Source organism: Monodelphis domestica, chromosome 1 (assembly GCF_027887165.1).
Source record: "Monodelphis domestica isolate mMonDom1 chromosome 1, mMonDom1.pri, whole genome shotgun sequence".
In the NCBI taxonomy this organism is placed as follows: Eukaryota; Metazoa; Chordata; class Mammalia; order Didelphimorphia; family Didelphidae; genus Monodelphis; species Monodelphis domestica.
Genome location: NC_077227.1, coordinates 393,719,059 through 393,738,665, shown reverse-complemented (window position 1 = coordinate 393,738,665; position 19,607 = coordinate 393,719,059). Strand labels below are relative to the sequence as shown.

Here is a 19,607-nt window from a genome sequence, read left to right as displayed (position 1 = left end):
AGCCCCAAGAGAACCCGCTCCGTCCAGTCTCAGGGTCTGGGACGGGGATCGAGGGGCAGAGAGAAAAGGGTGACCGGGATTCCACTGTCTCCCGGCCGGGGGGCGGGGGGCGGGATTGCAACTGGGCCGGGTGCCCGGTGCCTGGGCTCTTGGGCTCCCCCACGGTGCCCCCGGGCCGCCGGCGGGGCGGGGAGGGAGGGTAGGAAAGGGGCGGGGAGGGGCGGGGAGGGGGCCGGAGCGCTCGCTGGCCGCTTGCTCGCTAGCTCGCTCGCTCGCTCGCTCCGTGGCTCTCTGGCTCCCTGGCTCCGAAGATGGCGGCGGGCAGGCGCTCACCAAAGAGCGGGTTGCTGGAACTGCGCGCTCCGGGCAGCGCGGGGCCCGGGCCCTGGCTGCGGGTCTTGGTCAGCCTGGCAGCGGACGTGGTGACGGTGAGCGCCGCGCCGGCTAGCGGCGAACCCGAGCCGGGGCCGGGGCCGGTCTCGGAGCTTGTGTCCGCGTCCTTGCCCCAGCTCAACGGCGCCGATCCCGGGGCGCCCGCAGCCCCCGGAGCGCCCCCAACGCCGCCACTGCCCCACGCGCTGCTCAACCAGAAGCGGACGGTGCGCGTGGTGAAGCAGGAGGCGGGCGGGCTGGGCATCAGCATCAAAGGTAGCGGCCCCGGGGGCACGGGCTGGGGGACACTGCAGCCGCACAGGGGCGGCCGTGGGACTTGGGGAGGGCAGCCAGTCGAGCCAGGATGAAGGTGAAGGAGCCTAGGATAGTTGAGCAACGGAGACAAGAGGGGTGAGGGGCGCTCTGCGCCCTGGCGCATTGCTCTGGACTGTCCTCTCTCTCCGACTGTCTCTCTGTCTGACTGACTGTCTTGTTGCCCCTCCGATTGTCGGGGTCCCCTGCACGGGTATAGCACTTGCGGGAAGGTGACCGTCATGGGAGCTGGGAAGGCCCTTGAAATCACGATCGGGCCACATGGAGACAGACGCAAGTTCCTACCCAGTTTCTCCCTCTGCAAACTTCACGGGACAGCGGGGCCTGGCAGGCTGAGCTGGTGGGCAGGGCCTCTCTGAAGAGAGCTGCCCAGGCTATGGACTGGCTGGGAGCCTGGCTCTGATGGTAGCCTCATTGCTTCCTAGTCTGAGTCTCTGAGAGTTCCATGGAACCCTCACAGGGCAGTTCCTGCCCCCTGTGGTCTAAACTCTCCAACCCAGACTGTTGGCCCTGTCTGGTGGGGAGGCAGGCTTTCGCTGCCCTCTGTTGTGCTAATTTTCTGGGCTTGTTCCCCAGTATGTAGCACTCCTTGAACCTCCCATCATTATATCCACAGTGATGCTCTACTTATGTTGAGCTTTAAAGCTTACAAAGCCTTTCCATACAACATCTCATTGGAACCTTAAAACCACTCTATGAAGTAGCTTCTCCACTAATTTACATGTAAAGAAACCTCAGAGAAGTTCAGTGGCTTGGTCCCATTTCTAGGAAGTATGAGAAACAAGATTGGAACTCAGGGCTCCCAGCTCCAAGACCAACTCTGCTGCCATCTCTATCTGCAGCTTTCCATAAAGGCAAGATCTGGCTTCTAGCCTGATATCTCAGGACCATTATAAGGGTGGAGGATCTTATTCCATGTCCCCTCCCACTTCAAGCCTCCTGGCTTCTTCATTTCTCCTAATCCCCCCTCCTTTCTTGTCTTTTTCCTCTTTCTCTTTTCTCTATCCTCTCTCTTCTCTGACTTCTCTCTCCCTCCAGAGCTGTGTGGATGTTCATGGCTTGGATAGGAAAACAATTCCCAGAGGGCTGAAGGCCCTTTGGACCTGGGTTCCAGTGCCATACTAGGACAGTTCTGGTCACAGAATAGAATAGTCAAAATATTCCCAGGCATCAGCAGTAAGAGCCTTTGTGGTGGAGTTATAGTATTTCTGGGGTAGGCTTGGGGGTTCCTGCTTCAGAAATAATTTGTGAATGGCAGGGTTGAAAGTTTTAAAATCATAGAATTTCCAATCATAGTATTATCACATGTAGCAAGGGCCTTACCCCAACTCCTTTTTTGTTTTGTGGAAAAGAAAAAAGAGGAAAGGGGAATTTTCCTAGGGCACACAGAGAATTAGTAGCAATAAAAGAGACTAGGACCCAACTCTTCTGATCCTCAGCTCACAGCTCTCTTTAGTACTCCATAATCTTCTTGTACCTATGCCCCACTTCTGGGTCAAGGTGCCCCTTGAGCTTTCTGGGAAGGCCCTTTTCTCTTTTTTGAGGCCTCCCTCCTCCTTCCCCAAGCAGTTGGCACAGATGGGCAGCTAGGTCTCCTCTGAGAGCAGAGCCCTGCCATTCCCAAGAGTGAAAGAGTCTATATCTATAATTCTCTCATGGATGTTAGGGAATGAGTTTTTCTTCCCCTCAAGGAAAGTAATTTCTCCTGAGCCTGGTTTGGAAATTTGGCTATTGAAGGATCATGGCAGCCCAGCTAATGCTGGGTTCAAGGCTCTGCTTTTTCTCTGCTCTGCTCTTTGCTTTTGGAAAATAGGAAATGACCTTGGATCTATCTATCCCTACAGTTAGGAGGGATTTCTTCTACCCACAAAGTCTCAGGGTCCAAATACCATATGCTAAGGCCACTCCCTCCCCTCCCCACCCTTTCCTCTAAATGGTCTTTTGAGTCTGATATTCTTTCCGGGGTTGTGACAAATCCCTTCCTCCTCCTAGGCCACAAACTGTCCATCCATAAATTGGGAAGATAACCTCTTATAGAAGAACAATTATTGGAACCCCCCTCTCTAGCCTCAGTTTCCTTGACCATTGGAGTGGTGACCTCTGAGGTCTTTTTCAGTGCTAATGGTCTCTGGTTCCATTTTTAGGATCTTCTTGCCAGTACCCCTTGGGAAAAGTAGGCAACTTGGCCCACTGGGCTTCCCACCTTTATAAGGGCTGGGAGCTGTTTTGTTGCTCCAGGAGACCTTGCCCATGACTCCTAGGATCCACTCGCCAGTCGTAGGCTGGTTATTAATTAATTAATATTTGTTCCTGATTCTCTGACATTGGTGCCTGTTTCCTTATCTCCATTGTATGCCTACATGTGTACATGTCTGTGTGTGCATCCTCAGGTGGCCAAGAGAACAAAATGCCCATTCTCATCTCCAAGATCTTTAAGGGGCTGGCAGCTGACCAGACAGAGGCTCTGTTTGTGGGCGATGCTATCTTATCGGTGAACGGTGGAGACTTGTCCACAGCCACTCATGATGAGGCCGTGCAGGTGCTCAAGAAAACTGGCAAGGAGGTGGTGCTGGAGGGTAAGCTGAGGGAGGACTGGGCTGGGAAGGGGAGCTTGTGGAGGAGATAGCTCTATTGCTCCTCCCATACATTCCTCACCCTGCCCTCAACTAGGACCTGGGACGGTTTTCCTAGAATCTCCAGGTTTTTGGTTGAATTGGTTGCATTCGTTCATGAAAAAAAGCTATGTGCTTTTCATATTTAAATATTTCCCTTTGTTTATTTTCTTAGAAACCAAGAGATTAGAAATTTTAGGCTGGGAGCCTGGGGTTCTGGTCTCAGCTCTGCAACCAACTTGCTGTATGATATTGGGCAAATCCTTTCTTCTCTATGGACCTTAGTTGCCCTGTCTGTAAAATAAAGGGATAGGATTCAATGGTCTCTAAGTCCCTCCAACTCAGACATTCTATTAATTCTAAGTCTTTGATTGAGGTTTGGAGCTGCTTATCAGGGGTCTTTTGGTCAAAGGATTCTATGTGAAGTGTAAGCAGTGCCCTTGGGAAAAGTAGGCAGCTTGGTTCTCTATAAGGTCTGGAAGCAGTTTTGTGGCTCCAGAATACCTTCCTTACTCATCACTCCTACAACTCACCTGCCAGTCATGGGCTGGTAGAGCTAAGAGTAGGTTTGTTCATCAGCCCCCATGGTCGAGCCTTGAGTCCGTGGCCCCACTAGGAACCTACTGCTCCCTATCTCCATTCCCTCTGACTTTAAGAAGCCGGTCTCCCATGAAGTGGTCAAACTTGTCAAGGCTGGATCTAAGGCCCATGGCCTGTTCTCCTCTTAGCTTCCCTTAGATACACTACAGCCCTAGGGGAAGTAGGACTGTCTACCTGTGGGATAAATAAGAGAGAGGATCATTTGTGGTCAGGGATCAGGTATGGTGATATTAACAGATATCCTAAGATAGAGAAAGAGACTTTGGGGAGGCTGGGGAGGCAGGGAAAGGGGCTGATTGGGGAAGGGCCTGAAGATTTGGTCCCTTCTTGGGGTCCCATCTTGGTCCTTCTGTTTCTAATCTGGAAGCTTCTTCTAACCTAAGATGGTCTGAGGGGAATTATGTCATTCCTATGGATTCTCTTTTATTCATGTCTCCTTGGGTTCTCCTCCTTCTTGTGAAGTGTGTAAGTTTGGAAACAAGCTTGGTTGAACTTGGTAGGGTAAAGGGGCCATTGAGAGGTACAGAATGTACCTTGTGACTCTGGGAAATATGGGGGGAAGGGGTGCTGCTCAGTAGACTTCTGATACCCTGGACCAGCTTTGGACTAGTAAGTCTTTGATCTATGATGCAGTGGCCCTTGCCATAATATGGGGGTGGGGGTGGAAGGTACACCTCTGATCTAGTAATACAGGCTCCCTGCCCTACTTGCCTATTGCCCCTTTCTCATTTTCCCTAGTGCTCAGCCCTCCCTCCATAGGCATTTGCTGGTCCTTCCCATCAGGGCAGGTTGCCAGGTGAGTCAGCCTGTCCTGTGGCCCCCAGCTTTGACTCTCAGAATTTCCAATTCCTATTCTCAAAAGACAAGGGCAGATGGGAGGAGTGGGCAGCTTGGCACTCTATTCAGGCCTTGGAGGGTGGGGCATGCCCAGACTGCAGTGTGTGCAGAAATCTCTGATTCTAAGATCCTTTGGCCACGAAGAAGATAGGTTTGTGGTGTGAATGTGACATCCCCTTTGCAGGGAGAAGGGGTGTGTGTGCATAGGAACATCCCACCCCCGCTACCCTGTAGAACCAGGTCATGCCACCTTGGAGGAGCTTCAGAGCTTATGGTCTCCCTCTGCTAAAACCAGCCCCCTTAGTCTAGTTGGCTCTGCTCTATGGAAAGAGCTGTGAGCGACTGCCTAATAGAATGGGAACCACGCAGTCCTGGGTCCAAAGAGGAAATAAAGAGCTTTCTTTGTCCAGAAAGCCCTCTGGGGGTAGCAGGCTTTGAGAAAGATACCATTCCATTTCTAGCACCAGGGAAGACAGAGGGCAGACCAGATGCGCCAAAGCCAGGAAATGCCTAGGCCAATGAGGCCAGGGGTGGTAGTTTCAGAGCCCAATTGTTGGGCTGCCACCAGCATTCCTCAGCAGTAAGTGTTCTCTGCCCTGAGACCCAGCCCCACTGTGGCCCTGCTAGCCTTAGGGTGGCAGTTAGGGAACATTGAACAGTATGCACACCCACAGAACATTCAGGGAAGAAGAGTCAGGCTCAGACCCAGGAAGGATATGCTGTGAGCTCCAGTGTGCATCAGGGACACGGTAGGCCAGGCTCTGGACCCTGCACTGTGGGGAGTTCACACTATTTCGAGGACGGAGGTGCCAGGGGCTCTGGAGCCAGTGTAATCCTCCTTCATCAGAAGAAGCCCTGGAAGTCCTGAAGTCATAATGTTTCTTCAGTCAGTCCCAAAGGAGGCTGAATGGCAACCCAAACTGTAGTCGGGCTAGACACAGAGCTAAATAAGACAGAGGTTCTTCCCTCCAGCTCTGTTCCCCATTCCCTATTGGGGCCGTTGTCCTAGGAATGGGGCTAGAACTCGGCCTAGAGAGCTGTTTTGGGCACCCTGACTCTTGGGCATCTAACATCCCCAAGCTCGAATCTGTGGCATTTTCTTGCCTTTCCTGACTTTGGAAAAGCCACTTGATCTCTCTAAGCCTCATCTGAAAATACAGCAATTGGTTTAGGGGCTTTTCAAGGTCTCTCTTGGCTTTGACATTCGAGGATCCTTTTATATTAATTCCTCCATTCTGGTTCCCTGTTAGATGAGGTGGGCCTGGGTTTTGCAGGGGAAGACCATGAGCTGCAAAGTCCCTTCAGGAGAAACATGGCCATAAAACAAGTAGAGAGGGAGTGTTCTCCTGCCTCCCCTACTGAGCTGTCTTCACTCTTCCCCTGTTACTAGGCACTAGGAGATTCTTTGCCTCTCTTGCAAGCTATTCTATTCCAATGCCCTGAGACACCAGTACCTCTTGGCCCTGCCTAGTCCTGAATTCTTCGCTCTCTTCGCTTATTTTTTAATATGGAAAATGTGGGTTCTGTCTGCTAGCACCCCAATTCAGTCTCCCTTGAGAAGCACTTCAGAGAGGGGCATTCCACCCCAGAGAGGTTTCAAGGGCCAGGGACCTCGCACAGATAGTGGCCTGGGGGCTTTCTGCAGTCAGGGATGTGGGAGAGCAGGAGACACATAGGGTGTCCCTATCTCTCTCTTAACTCCCACAGCCACCATGCAAATAGGGTCCACACTTCTTCTAGCAGGGCTCGAGTCTCTGGAAAGGATTCACAGCACAACTGACCTCAGATTCAGTAGGCCCAAGTGGGAAGAGTGCAGCAAATGAAGTCATGGAGAGTTGGGCTAAGGCCAAACCCCAAGAGATTGGATCCTTGCACCCACAGCCCGCCCGGGGCCCGCCCGGGACATGAGGAAAGTGGAAAAGGTGGTTCCCAGCTTGGCTCTGTCTCCGTGTGGCTTAGACTCCCACATATGGAGCAGTTATGGCGCGGGCATAAGGCAGGCCAGGGGTGTGCATTCAGTGTGGCCTAGGCTCTGTTAGAGGAGATGAGGAAATCAGAGATGCGTGTAGGCCAGAGTAGTCAGGGGGTGCATCTGGGCGCTGTGCTTCGCAAGTGGGTAGGTTTTGAGGTGCTTTGAACTCTTAGGCTTTGGTGCTTCTTGCCTTTGGATCTGGGTAGCTACTCTGTGAGCTGGAAACATGGGGTGTGACTCTGGAGACCGAGGGAAGCTGAGACGGGCAGGAAGGTGAGAAGGCCGGAGGGGACCCACTTTGAGAGCACAAGAGGGGCTCTTTTGGTGGGGAAGGGTTCTTCCTGTCCAGCCTATGGTTACTGCAGCTGACCAGCGGTTACAAAACATTCTTACGTGGGTTGACCATCTGAAAGGGAAGCTGGGGACTGAGGGAGTTTGGGTGGAAGGGTTTAGAGATGAAGGAGGGGTGAGCATAGAGAGGGAAATGAGGCACCGAGACTCGGGGTTCATCAGTGTAGCTTCCAGCCTGTCCATTGCTCTTCTGATGGTGTGAGACTGCTCCGTGCCTCTAAGTCTCCCCCAAGGAGACTGGACTTTGAACCTAACAGACTCTGAGGTTGGCCTCTTCACTGGGTGAGGATTCATGATGAGATGGCTTGATCATAGGATGACTTCAGAATGGGGTTGTCTCAAATGCTCCCTCCACTGGGTCGTACTGTATGTGGACCAAAGGAGCAACCCTGTCTACCCCCCTCAAACATCCGAGGCCCTGGGGAAGTGTCTAGGGCTGGAGGGGGCCGGAGATGGTGTTGCTTGGCAGTAAAATCAAGCAGTAATAGGGTTATCCATCAGCTCTGTCAACCTAGCCTGTGCTCCCTCTGTAGAGAAGAGGAGTCCTTGCGTGGGGACACTCCCTATGAGCCTCCCCTCCCTGCTGTGGCAGCAGAGCTCCCAACCACAGCCCCTCCTGAGGGTGGACCCATCAGCTGCCCCTGGGGCTCCCTCACTGCCAAGAATGATGACTCAGGCAGAAATGAGAGAGGGGAAGGAGGCTCAGAGCCAAGTCTTTTTATAGCTTAGGCATTCAGGCCCAGGAGCACGTGTCCATGGGGTCTGCGTGTGTGTAACCCAAGCCCCCAGGTCTGGGACTGCTTAGAAGCCATTTATAGCCTATTCTGTGTGTCCCACACTATGGAAGCTGTGTGGGATACAGAGGGCACCTAGGGAGGAGGGATGGCCTGGCTCAGGGTGGGTTGCTTCCTCTTTTTCTTTAGCCCTCTAAACTTACTTAGTCAGTCAACAGAATAACTCTGGGGCATCTCCTATGGGTATAGTGTGGCTACGTACTTTGGGGAGATGTGGAGAAGATAGATGCCCATTTTGTGCTAGCATCAGCTCTCCATAGCCTTGGGTTTTCTTAGGTTGCTTATCCCCAGGGAGTAGGCAAATGGGGCTCGTGGCCTCTCTTTGGAAACTTCCTCTCCGGTTCATTAGTGTTGCGAGATACTTCCCACTAGGAGTGACCTGCAGTTTGGCCAGGTAGAAGAGCCTGTCTGCAGGCTTATGTGCCAATTACAGGGTTGGGGGCAGGAGCTCAGTAAGCCTAGCAAAGGGGGCCTGAGGACTGCGAGGCATCACCCCTTCAGGGCAGGCCTTGTCCAATGGCCTCCTTTCTTGTCTGGAGGTTTGTGTGATTGTAGAATGCCCAGGTACCTCGCTTAACGATGGAGAAACTGAAGGCCAGAGAGAACTAGCAGTTTACCCAAGGCTAGGCAGTAAATGTAATAGAACCAGAATTATATCTTGTTTACTAATTCACAGCTTTGGGTTCTTCCCCCTGTTGTTAGTCCTGCATGGAATCGTTGAAGATTTAACATTTTCTCCTTAAAACCAAGATATTTCTTTCCCTGGTGTATGGCTTCTTGTCTTAAAAATGATCCCTAGTCTTAACTGGCAGACGGAGGGAGGGAAGGAGTCTGCGCGTCTCTGAATAAACGTCTGCAAACGTGTCTGTGGACACTCCACCTGTGCCCGTGTCTCGGTGTTTGTCCGTGTCCGTGTCTGCAAGCGTGTGACCCTTTCAGGTCTGTGGCCCCAACCCCTTCATTTCACAGAGAGGAAGTCGTCCCGGAGTGGAAGGTGATTTGTCCAAGGTCACGCAGCTAGTAAGAATGGAGTTGGGGCTAGAACCCAGGGCTCCTGGTTCTTAGCCCTCTGGGTAGGAGTGCTTTCCTGAAGCCTTGTGCCCTTGGGTGGTGGCTGGGCTGGGCTGGGTCAAGCAGAGAGTGATCCTGCTGTAGTAGACTTGCTGCCCTGAAAACGGAGCACCCAGAGGTGGGGGAGCTCTACTGGTGCACCGGCCCCGTGTGACGCCTTGTCGCCGTCTCCCCCGGACAGTCAAGTACATGAAGGAGATCTCACCGTATTTCAAGAACTCTTCGTCAGGGGCTACTGTAGGCTGGGAGTCACCGACTGCCTCCTCCCCGACCCTCTGCCCCCGGGACCTCAAGGAGGGAAAAAACGTCTCCTTGAAGATGGCCTATGTCTCGAGGAGGTGCATCCCTGCTGATGCTGAGCGCAGGTGAGGACTGGCCCCAGGGTGGCACGGAACCCCGAGCCCAGGAGAGGGTGGGCTCTAATGGGGAGTGGATGCTGGTGGGCCCCCAGGAGAGACTGGATGGCTGTGCTTGGACTCCAGCCATGACAGATTCCAGGTGGCTCAGAGTGTGAGTGTGGTTTGCAGGGGAGCCTGAAAGGAAGGGAAGAGCCATGCCTGGGGCTGGCCGTCAGCACTGCCAGCCGGTTAGGGAGGTGAGGGGCTGCGGGGACCAGGAGACCCAACATTCCCCCGACCAGGGCAGGAACAGCCCGATTCAGCAGAAAGCTCTTGGACCTGGATGCTAGACCAGCCTGCCCACCGACGGGTGATGCGAGCTTGAACGAGGCCCTTCCCTGTCCGGGCTTCGGGCTCCTCCTTTCTTGGAGCGTCTGTAAGGTCCTCCTAGTGCTGAGGTTCTGTGGCTCTAGGCCTTGGTCTCGAGCCTCCGTGTTAGCCTAGGAGGGTGTCAGTCAGTCAGTAGGTCAATAAGCACGATGTGTCTGGGCCTGTGCCAAGAAGTAGAGATACAAAGAAAGACAATCCCTGCCCTGGAGGAGCTCGGCCATCCAACGGGGCAGACGGCGTGCAGGCGGCTGCGTGCAAACAAGCAATAGCTAGGATAATTTGGAAGTAGTCAGCAAGGCCCCCGAATGAAGAGAATGGGACGGGCCGCCTGTCAAAAGGGACAGATTAGCTGGGCTTGAAGAAGATCAGGAGGTGGAGATGACAGTGCATTGTAGGCTGGGGACAGCCAGAGAAAATTCTGTGTGCCTCATTTAGGGGCAGATAGCCTAGAACCTCGGGGACCATGGCATGACTTTGGGGGCTCTGTGAAGACCCTAGAAGAGCTTTTTTTTAACCTGGTGTCTGATTCTTTCTCATGGTGTTGGGAGGAGACTGGCCATGGACCGTGCTCATAAGGAAGAGGGTCCTGAGGATTCAGGAGGGGACCTTGACCTGTCAGGGTCACCCAGTGGCCCAGAGAGAGATCAAAGCCCTCCGATTGGCACTTAGCCCACAGCGGGGGCCATGCGGCCCATCCTGCCCCTTCCAGTCTTCCTGCCCATTTTGGTTTAGTTGATCTAAACTTCTCCCTTAGCCTGGACCAGGCCGTCTGAGCTTCAGAGACCAGGCAGGCATTGTCTGTGTGAGCTTCCCTGACTGAGCCCAGGAGCCCCCAGGCCCAGGGTGAGCACAATCTTGACTCATTCTTTACTCTGACCCTGAGGCCCAGCCTAGTTTCCTAGGCTGGAAAACAAGCAGGACCCAGGACTGTGACCTGAGGGCTCAGGCCTCCTTATGCTAAGGGGACCCCATGATGGCCTGTGGGGCAGTGGGGAGTTTTTTTTTTGAGTTCTAGAGAGGCACAGACAATTTTAAAGAAGCCCATGTATGTTAGAGACCTGGGGCAGCGAGGTGATCCAGTAGATAGAATTCTGGGCTCGGAGTTAAGAAGACCTGAGTTCAAATGTAGCCTCAGACACTTACTAGTTATGTGACCCTGGGCAGGTGACTTAACCTCTATTTGCCTCAGTTTCTCATCTGACTCTTTATGACCTCGTGGACTGTGAGCCTTCGGTCCTGCACTCTCCTGAAGTCTGTCCAAGCTCACGCCGGTTACTTCCATGGCACATCTCATCCTCCACCATCTCCTTTTCCTTTCGCCTTCAGTCTCTCTCTCCATCAGGGTCCAATGAGTCTTGTCTGCTCATTGTGTGGCCAGAGCATTTGTCCTTCCGAAGACTAGTCTGAAATAATTTCCTTAAATATTAGGGACAATAATAGCCCCTGTGCCCCACCGCTGGGAGGATAAAATGAGACATTTGTCAGCACGGGAGCGGTGCTATACAAATGTTAGTTATTATTAGTTATTCTGTCCGGAAGGCACGTGTGCAGGCAGGTGGGGGCTGCTGTGTGTACATGCAGGATTGATGTCTGAGAAATGTGAGGAGGGTCTATATGGGAGGGGTGTGTGGCTGGCGTCTGTCTTCAGTCCATCCTGCACGTCATCCATGTGTCTGTGGGGCCAGCGTGTGTGCGTCCCGGTCAGTGTTCAGTAGTTCGCTGACGTCCAGCTTTCTTGGGGGTTGTAGAGGTCGGCGCCTGGGCTGCTGGTCGGTGGCTTGGCTATCCCTGAGTCGGCCTCTATCCACAGGTACTTGGAGTTGCGCTCTGCAGACGGCCGTGACATCCTCTTCCTGAGAGCCAAGGATGAGGCCAGCGCTCAAGCGTGGCTGGCTGCCCTCCAGGCTAACATCGGTGTCCTTGTACCCTGGGTCACTGATGAACTGCGGGCCCTCCTCGCAGCTGCCGGAGGTGTTTCTGGGAGCACGGAGATCAAGCGGATTGGCTGGCTGACGGAGCAGGTGGCCTGCATGAGGCTGGGGGTTGGGGGTCTGTCCCCTCCTGGCTCTGGCAGGGCATTTCCTTCTCCTCTTTCCCCTTGCCCAGCCTCCTTTATGCCCCTCCTTCTGGACCCTTTCCTTCAGGTCATCCTAAGGTCTTCCTCTGTCCTCTAGCTCTCAGGTGGGGGGACAGAGCCTGTTCTGGCCGTGTTGACGGAGAAGGACCTTTTATTCTATAGCAGCCTCCCCCAGAACCGAGATGCCCTCAGCGCTCCTGCCCGCAGCTCTCCGCTCATTGCCACGAGGTACCTCATGCGCCCAGGTCTGGGGCCCATCGCTGAAGCCTAGCGCCCTCATCGGTCAATCAACCAACCAGCATTTAGGAAGGGCCTGCCATGTGCCAAGCACTGTGCCCACAAGACAAAGACGAGCCAGTTCTTGATCTCAAAAAACTTATATTCTATTGGGGTAGACAACATGACTATTGACAAATGTCTACCAAATATATACGTATGAAATATGAGGTTCACTTTAGGGGTAGGGAGGAGAGTGCTATCAGTTGGAGGGACCAGGAAAGGCTTCATAGAGAGGGTGTTATGCAGAGTTCTGAAAAAAATAAGGGGTGGGGAAAGCTGGGTAGCTCAGTGGATGGAGAGCCAGGCCTGGAGATGGGAGGTCCTAGGTTCAAATCTGACCTCAGACACTTCCCAGCTGGGTGACCCTGGGCAAGTCACTTGACCCCCATTGCCTAGCCCTTACTGCTCTTCTGCCTGGGAACCAATACACAGTATTGATTCCAAGATGGAAGGTAAGGGTTTAAAAAAAAAGAATTTATCTGTTGTCTGGGTTCAAATGTGGCTCAGATACTTCCCAGCTATATGACTCTGGGCAAGTCACTTAACCCCCATTGCCTAACCCTTACCACTCTTCTGTACTGGAACCAATACACAGTATTGATTCTAAGATAGAAGATGAGGTGCATAAATGAAATGGGAAGACCCTCTTGGAATAGAAGATGGCCAGTGCGAAAGGGCAGAGACACACCTGGCCTGGGGACAGGATGGAAGGGGAGCTGGCCAGTGTCCCAAAGATTATATTGTTCAAGCGGCTGAAGCCTCAGACAAGAGAATGGGGAACCCGGCTAAGGTCTTCCAAGACTGTAGGAGGGGGAGAGAAGCAGGGACACAGGGTCAAATGCGGCTGGTGGAGTTGATGGAAGCAATATTTGATGAGCCAATTCAAGGCTCCTCCAGAGTGGCAGCATGTGTGGTGGAAAGACAGCTGGCCTTAAAGCCAGCAAGATCTGAGTTCAAGCCCTACCTCTGATACATTTTGGCTGTGTGACCTCTCAGTTCCGTTGGCATCTTTGTGGCTCTAAAATTGCAGAGTTGGGGCCAATTTACATTGATTGAAGGAGATTTCTCACCTGAGAGAGTTCCCTGTGTGAATAAAATCCGAGGTCTAGAGCCTAATCCTTCAACGATCCTCAGTTCTAAGGCCTTCCCAGGCAGTGTGGTACAGTTGAAAGAGCATGGTTTCTGGAGTCAGAAGACCTGGGTTCAAATCCCACCCTTGATATTTCTCCCACCTGAGTGACTTTGAGCACATCCCTTCACTTCCCTGGGCCTCGGTTCCCTCACCTGTAAAATGAGGAGGTTGTACTAGATGACTTCTGAGGGCTTTTCCAACTCTGGATTTCTAATCCCCTGGCAGATATCTTGAGCCTGGTGGAACTCCTTCTCTGGCCCAGACAAAGCATACTGGAAGGTTGAAGGGAAACATCTTCCTTTTTTTTTTCTTTTCCCCCAAACCCTTACTTTATGTCTTAGAATCAGTACTGTGTATTGGTTCCAAGGCAGAAGAGCTATAAGGGCTAGGCATTGGGGGTTAAGTGACTTGCCCAGGATCACACAGCTGGGAAGTGTCTGAGGTCAGATTTGAACCCAAGACCTCCCACCTCTAGGCCTGGCTCTCAATCCACTGAGCTACCCAAATGCCCTAGGAGTATATATTCTTAAGGTTCTTATCTTCATCCCTTCTAGACTGGTGCATTCAGGCCCTTCTAAGGGCTCTGTCCTCTATGACTCAGAGCTATCCTTCGCGCTCCGTTCGGGGACCCATCAGGGGGTGGAGACACACCTGTTCAGTGTGGAGTCACCCCGGGATCTGTCTTCCTGGACCCGCCTGCTGGTGGATGGTTGCCACAATGCTGCAGAGACTGTCCAGGAGGTGTCCACAGGTTAGAACCTGAGAGGGTGCACAGGGAGAGGGCTGCAAATTCTGGGGAGTCAGGGGGTAGGCAGCCTTTGGGGCTGGGAACCCCAAAGGATCTTTGTCCTGGCTGCTGGGGTGGGAGCTGGGCTTGGACTGGCCTCTGGAGTCTGCCTGCACCTCAATCCCTCACTCCCCTCATCTCCCTCAGCTTGCACGTGGAATGGGCGGTCGTGTAGTCTCTCTGTGCACATCGACAAGGGGTTCACCCTGTGGGCGGTAGAACCTGGCCTGGCCAAGACCTTGTTGCTGCAGGAGCCCTTCGAGAAGTTGCAGATGTCCTCTGATGATGGCTCCAGCCTGCTCTTCCTGGACTTTGGGGGCACCGAGGGAGAAATTGTGAGTGACCTCTACATCCTGGGTCTTGCAGGGAGAAGGGAGAACACAGAAAGGCTGTTAGGTCAAGGAGAATGAGGGCCGGGGGTATTGAGAACAAAAGGGGACCTGAGGATATTCCCAGCATCACCTTCCCTAGAGCTTCCTTCACCTCTTGTTCCCCATCCTCCCAACCCCCTTTCAGTTCCTTTATCCCACCCAGAGGACTGGTCAGACCCTAGCTCTGAGAGGGCAGTCCTGGAGCACTGACAGCCCTATAAAAGCATCCAACAGTAATTGAGCATCTACTGTGTGCCCAATTGTAGGTTTGGGATCAGAAATTAATCAGATAAGGCATTGGATTTAGAGTTAGAAGGATATGAGTTCAAATCCCGACTGATACTATTTTTGTGATGTTGGGCAAGTCACTGAAATAAAATACGTACATATGAAGGGAGTATAGAACAGGTGAAGTGACAGTGGATAGAGTGCTTGTATCTCTTCATCAGGAAAAAAATATGTATATATGTATTCTTTGTAGTTTAATTTCCTCATCTACAAAATGGTGGGGGAAGAGATGTGATGGATGGCCTTTGAGGTCCAATCCAAGTTTAAATCCATTATCCCATTATCCTAAGCTCTTAGGCAAGGAGGAAAGACAAGGAATGTAGAGAAAGATAAAAAGTATGAGGTTATGTAAGGATGCAAAGGAAGACTCACAGAGTTAGTACAGAGACATCATTATGGGATAGGTTAGTAAGGGAAGGCTTCTTGGAGGAAGTGGGGCTTTCAAAGGCCTTGAGAAACTATGAAGAATAGGAGTGAGGACGACTTGAGCAAAAGCCTGGGAGATAGAGATGAGTGTTTCTGGTTTGGGGGCTCTCTGAAGAGATTTCTAACTTGAACAGAGGGTCACATTAGGAAGCTCTGGGAAAGAAGTTCGAGGCCAGATTCCAGGTGGAGAAGCCTGGAACTGTGCTGGGCAGACACTGGCTTGTTACTCTTTACCATGATACGTTTGCCCATGTGTACCACGTGGCTTTCAGAAGGGCACAGCTCTGGGGTTTCCTGTCCCCTTCTAGAGGACACAAAGCTCATTTTTCAACAAGGTGCGCATCTGACAGGAGCACACCTAGAACTTCTGGCCCCAGAAAGAGAAACCTAAAAACAAAATTAATTATTGCCTTGTGGGATATAGGTCACTCACTGCAGAAGGATTTTCTCTACTAGTGGCCTCCCTGGTTCTGACTCTTTCTGTGAAATCCTCTGCCTTTGCTCAGAAGGCAAAACGTTGGCACCTCTGTAAAATGAGAGGACTTAGGAGAGAGCTAAGTGACTCAGTGGATTGAGAGCCAGGCCTAGAGATGGGAAGTCTTGGGTTCAAATATGACCTCAGACACTTCCCAGCTGTGTGACCCTGGGCAAGTCACTTAACCCCTTACCAGACCCTTACCGCTCTTCTACTTTGGAATCAATACACAGTATTAATTCTAAGATGGAAGGTAAGGGTCTAAAATTTTTAAAAAACAATTAAAAAAATAAATTAGAAGACTTGGTTGCAACAGGAATTGTGCACAGTCGGGTTTAGCTGCAGTGAACATAATATTTAAGTATTTGCCTTTAAGAGAACCTTCTGTCAATAGCCCTGGGAAAAAGTTAGGAACCATAGTGGAGAGAGTGCCCGGCTTAGAGTCAGGAAGACATGAGTTTGGAATTGTGACTGCAGTAAGTTATTTAACTTCTCTCTACCTCAGTTTCCTCATCTATAAAATGAGAAAGTTGCACTTGATGCCCCCCAAAGCCCTTTGCAGCTATAAGTCTATAATTCTCTTTTGTGTGGAACTAGCAAGTTGATGTGAAAGCCCCATGTCTCTAAGGTCTGCCTGGTGTCCTCTTGGTTCCAGATTCAGTAAGCTGTGCCTGGGCTACTTGGGAAAGTTTGTTGTTTTCCCTTAAGTTTTCCTTTGATAACTAAATGCCTACATGAAGGGAATCTCCCTGATCGTCAGGGATTTGGGCAGGCTTGGAATGCGTCAACAGTGCGACATGGCAGACAAAAGATCTTGTACATTTTGGGGCTTATAGTCGAGGGCTTAAGTCACTTGCCCAGAATCACAGAGTAAGTGTCAGAAGCAGGATCTGAACCCAGTTCTTTCTAACCCCAAATCCTATACCCTATCCACTATGGATGCTGGGCAAAGTCTAATAAATAGTGGAGAATAATGGCTTAAATGGAGATCCAGGCAAAGTGCTCCAATCACATTTGAGGAAGGACAGAAGCAGGTCTGGGAAGGGACTGGAAAAAGGAGATAAGAGAAGGCTTTATGGAGGAGATTATCATTAAGCTGAGTCTTTAAGGAAGAAAATTTTAACAGGCACAGACCAGAGAAGGAGAAGACCCCATTCCCTGCTTGGGAGACACCCTGAGCCTGTGCACAGAGATAGGAGAGCTCTATAAGCAGATGGACCCAATAAGAGAAATGTAAAATAAACCTGTAATGGCAGTTTGGACTCAGATTGTGGAGGGGCTTTGCTAGGGAGCCATTGAAGGTTTCAGAGAGGCATGCTCTAGGGAGATGAGTTGGGAAGTTATAGGAAGGCTGGATTAGAAGAGAAGAGAGCAGAGCCAGTGAGACTTCCTGAAAGTAGAATTTTAGTTGAGACCTAACCGAAGAAGCCTGTGAAGCCAGGAGGTAGAGATGAGGATGGAGCACATCCTAGGCACTGAGGGCAACCAGTGAGAATGCCTGAAGGTCAGAGGCAACTAAGTAGCTCAGCATATAGAGTGCCAACTTGGAGTCAGGAGGTCCTGGGTTCAAATCTGGTTCAGATACTTCTAGCTAGACTCTTACCCCTAGCTATATAGCCCTTACCCCTCTTCTGCCTTAGTAATGATACTTTGTGTTGATTCCAAGACTGAAAGTAAAGGTTTTCTAAAAAAAAAATTTTTTTTAGTCTGGGTGCCTTGGAAAGTAGTGCAATTTGGGGTGTTGGGAAGAGAGGAGCAGTCCTGGCTTCTAGAGTTGCTACCTGGGAGCTGATGAGTTCAGTTTTGAGTCAGGTAGAATTGGAGTTTTACGTCTAATTCTGGGCCCCACATTTTAGGAATGATTGATAATCTGGGGCACATTCCAAGAAGAAAGTAGCCTAAGATAGGGATGGAGTGGAAGAGCATGCCACGAGAATCCCCGAACTGGGGATGTTTCTCCTAGAAAAAAAGAAGACTTAGAGGGAATATGGTAGATGTCTTCAGAGATATTAGGAAGGCTGAGTTTGGATTCTGAAAAAGAAATTTGTTTTACTTGCCCCCAGACGGCAGAACTAAGAGCAATGAGTAGAAGTTACAAAGAGGCAGAGTTCAGTCCAATATGGGGAAGAATTAACTTTCTTTAAAAAAATAAAAAAAATTGAAATATTTTAAAGTCCCAAATTCTCTCCATCCATTGAGAAGGCAAGCAATAGGATACCAATTATACATATGAAAGCATGCAAAACATCATTTCCATATTAACCATGTTATAATCATTTTTAAAAAGATCTTATTTTTGCATGACATTCATATCTGAGTATATCCTTTCCCTCTTTCATATCCAAGGAGCCACCTTTTGTGACAAAGAGTGAAAAAGAAAGAAAAAAAGCAGTTTAGCAAAGCCAACCAATGCATCAGTTGTGTCTGATGGCAACATAGAGTATTCACAGGCATCTCTTCTAACTCTTCCACACCATTCCAGTCTCCCATCTCTGCCAAGGGTAGGGGTGCTGGTGGTGTGTGTGTATATTTTGAGGAAGAACTTTCTAGCACTTGTAGTTATCTAATAACAACACTGGTTGGGAGAATCATGCGCTCCTTGGCACTAAAATTGTTTGAACAGAGGTTTTTAGGGAGACTATGAAGGTGAGAGATTAAAGAAAGTGCCCTTGAAGTCCCTTTAAGTGCTAAAATTCTGTGCTTCCTTGGCCTTTGACTTCCTCTGCTCTGGGGGATAGCTCTGTCCTCGGAGAATGCTTTATTTTGGTTCCATATTGACCTATTGACCATATCTTTGTGCCATCACTGCTGGGGGATGGTGGGATTAAGGGTGTGTGTGTGTGTGTGTGTGTGTGTGTGTGTGTGTGTGTGTGTGTGTGTGTGAATATAAGCTTCCTTGATTCAGGGCTGGCAAGCCTGGAGCAAGGGGCCTTGGAAAGGGGATGACTGCTTACTCTGACTTGAGTTTCTTTGACCCCTATAGCAGCTGGACCTTCATTCCTGCCCCAAAACCATTGTTTTCATCATCCACTCCTTCCTTTCTGCCAAAGTCACCCGCCTGGGGCTGGCCTAAGGCCTCCAGGGTAGGAGCTTGGAGGGCACAAAGCCCAGGAAGAGGGGCCCACACAGCTCACTGATGGACAGAAGGCAGGAAGAGGAGAGCAGAGCGTCAAGAGAACAGAGCCAGGAAATCAGTGGTGCCGGGGTTGCCAGAAACCACTGTGCGATGAGGGCTTACAGGGTGGTGGCCTCCTGAGACACAGTCCCTGTGAAGGAGCAGCTGACCCCGAGGCTGTTCCCACACCAGTGCCTTGCAGAGTGATATTTTGTGTACAAATAAGCCATTCCTTATTTGATACTTTCGTGGCCAGGGCTGAGAAGGAGCTGGGAGATGGGAGGAAGAGATTTGCTCCCAGCTCTATTGGGGACAGGTTGGCATTTGGCATATCTAGGTCACACGGACACAAGGAGTGGGCCATGCCTCAGCCTGACCCTACCCATCCCCCAGAGCCATGGCTCTTTTTATGTGGGGCAAGAAGCCCTCATGTCCAGTGGAGGCCTTTAGGCTTCCTCCTAGATGTGGCCCTTCCTGGGTCAGGGAGAAGAAGGAAGAGAATTCTTATTTTCTTAGCCCAGATTCCACCATGAAATCTTTTCTCTCCGTTTTGTGTTCTGTTTTTTTTTTTGTGTGTGTGTGTGTGTTCTCTTGGTGAAATAAACAGCCCCACTTCACCATGGTCCAGCTGTATGTTGTTTCTGTCTTGGTTCTTTGGCAAAGGGAACCAGGGAAGCTGCCCTCAACCCTGCTTCCTGTAAAGGCCAGAATGCAAGGGGTTAAAATTAAAGGACTGGACAAAATTATTTAAGAGTATGGTCACCAGGAATTATTACTCAATTCCAAATGAATTTTATGGTAATTTATTTACAAAAAGAGAAAGAGTGAAAGTAAATTCAGAGAGAGTAGATATTTACTCTGGCCTGGTCGGAACCAGGCAGGGCTTAAGAGGCCCAGCAAAGGGGGTACAGAGGTAAATTAAACAAGGGTTCTAGCCACAAGGCCTCCTCCAAGATGAGGGACCTCTCCAGAGGCTAGTATTTCCAG

The 19,607-nt window shown here is 50.9% G+C and overlaps 1 protein-coding gene across 1 annotated transcript; it reads left to right on the top strand.

Moving 5' to 3' along the window:
- The first annotated feature begins 222 nt into the window (after nt 1-222).
- SNTA1 (syntrophin alpha 1) lies at nt 223-19,242 on the top strand. The gene is made up of 8 exons (XM_001381272.4): nt 223-648; nt 3,096-3,281; nt 9,124-9,307; nt 11,481-11,691; nt 11,845-11,975; nt 13,713-13,909; nt 14,093-14,280; nt 18,489-19,242. The coding sequence occupies exons 1-8, from the start codon at nt 312-314 to the stop codon at nt 18,576-18,578; spliced, it is 1,524 nt and encodes a 507-aa protein (XP_001381309.1). The 5' UTR covers nt 223-311; the 3' UTR covers nt 18,579-19,242.
- The last annotated feature ends 365 nt before the right edge of the window (nt 19,243-19,607 follow it).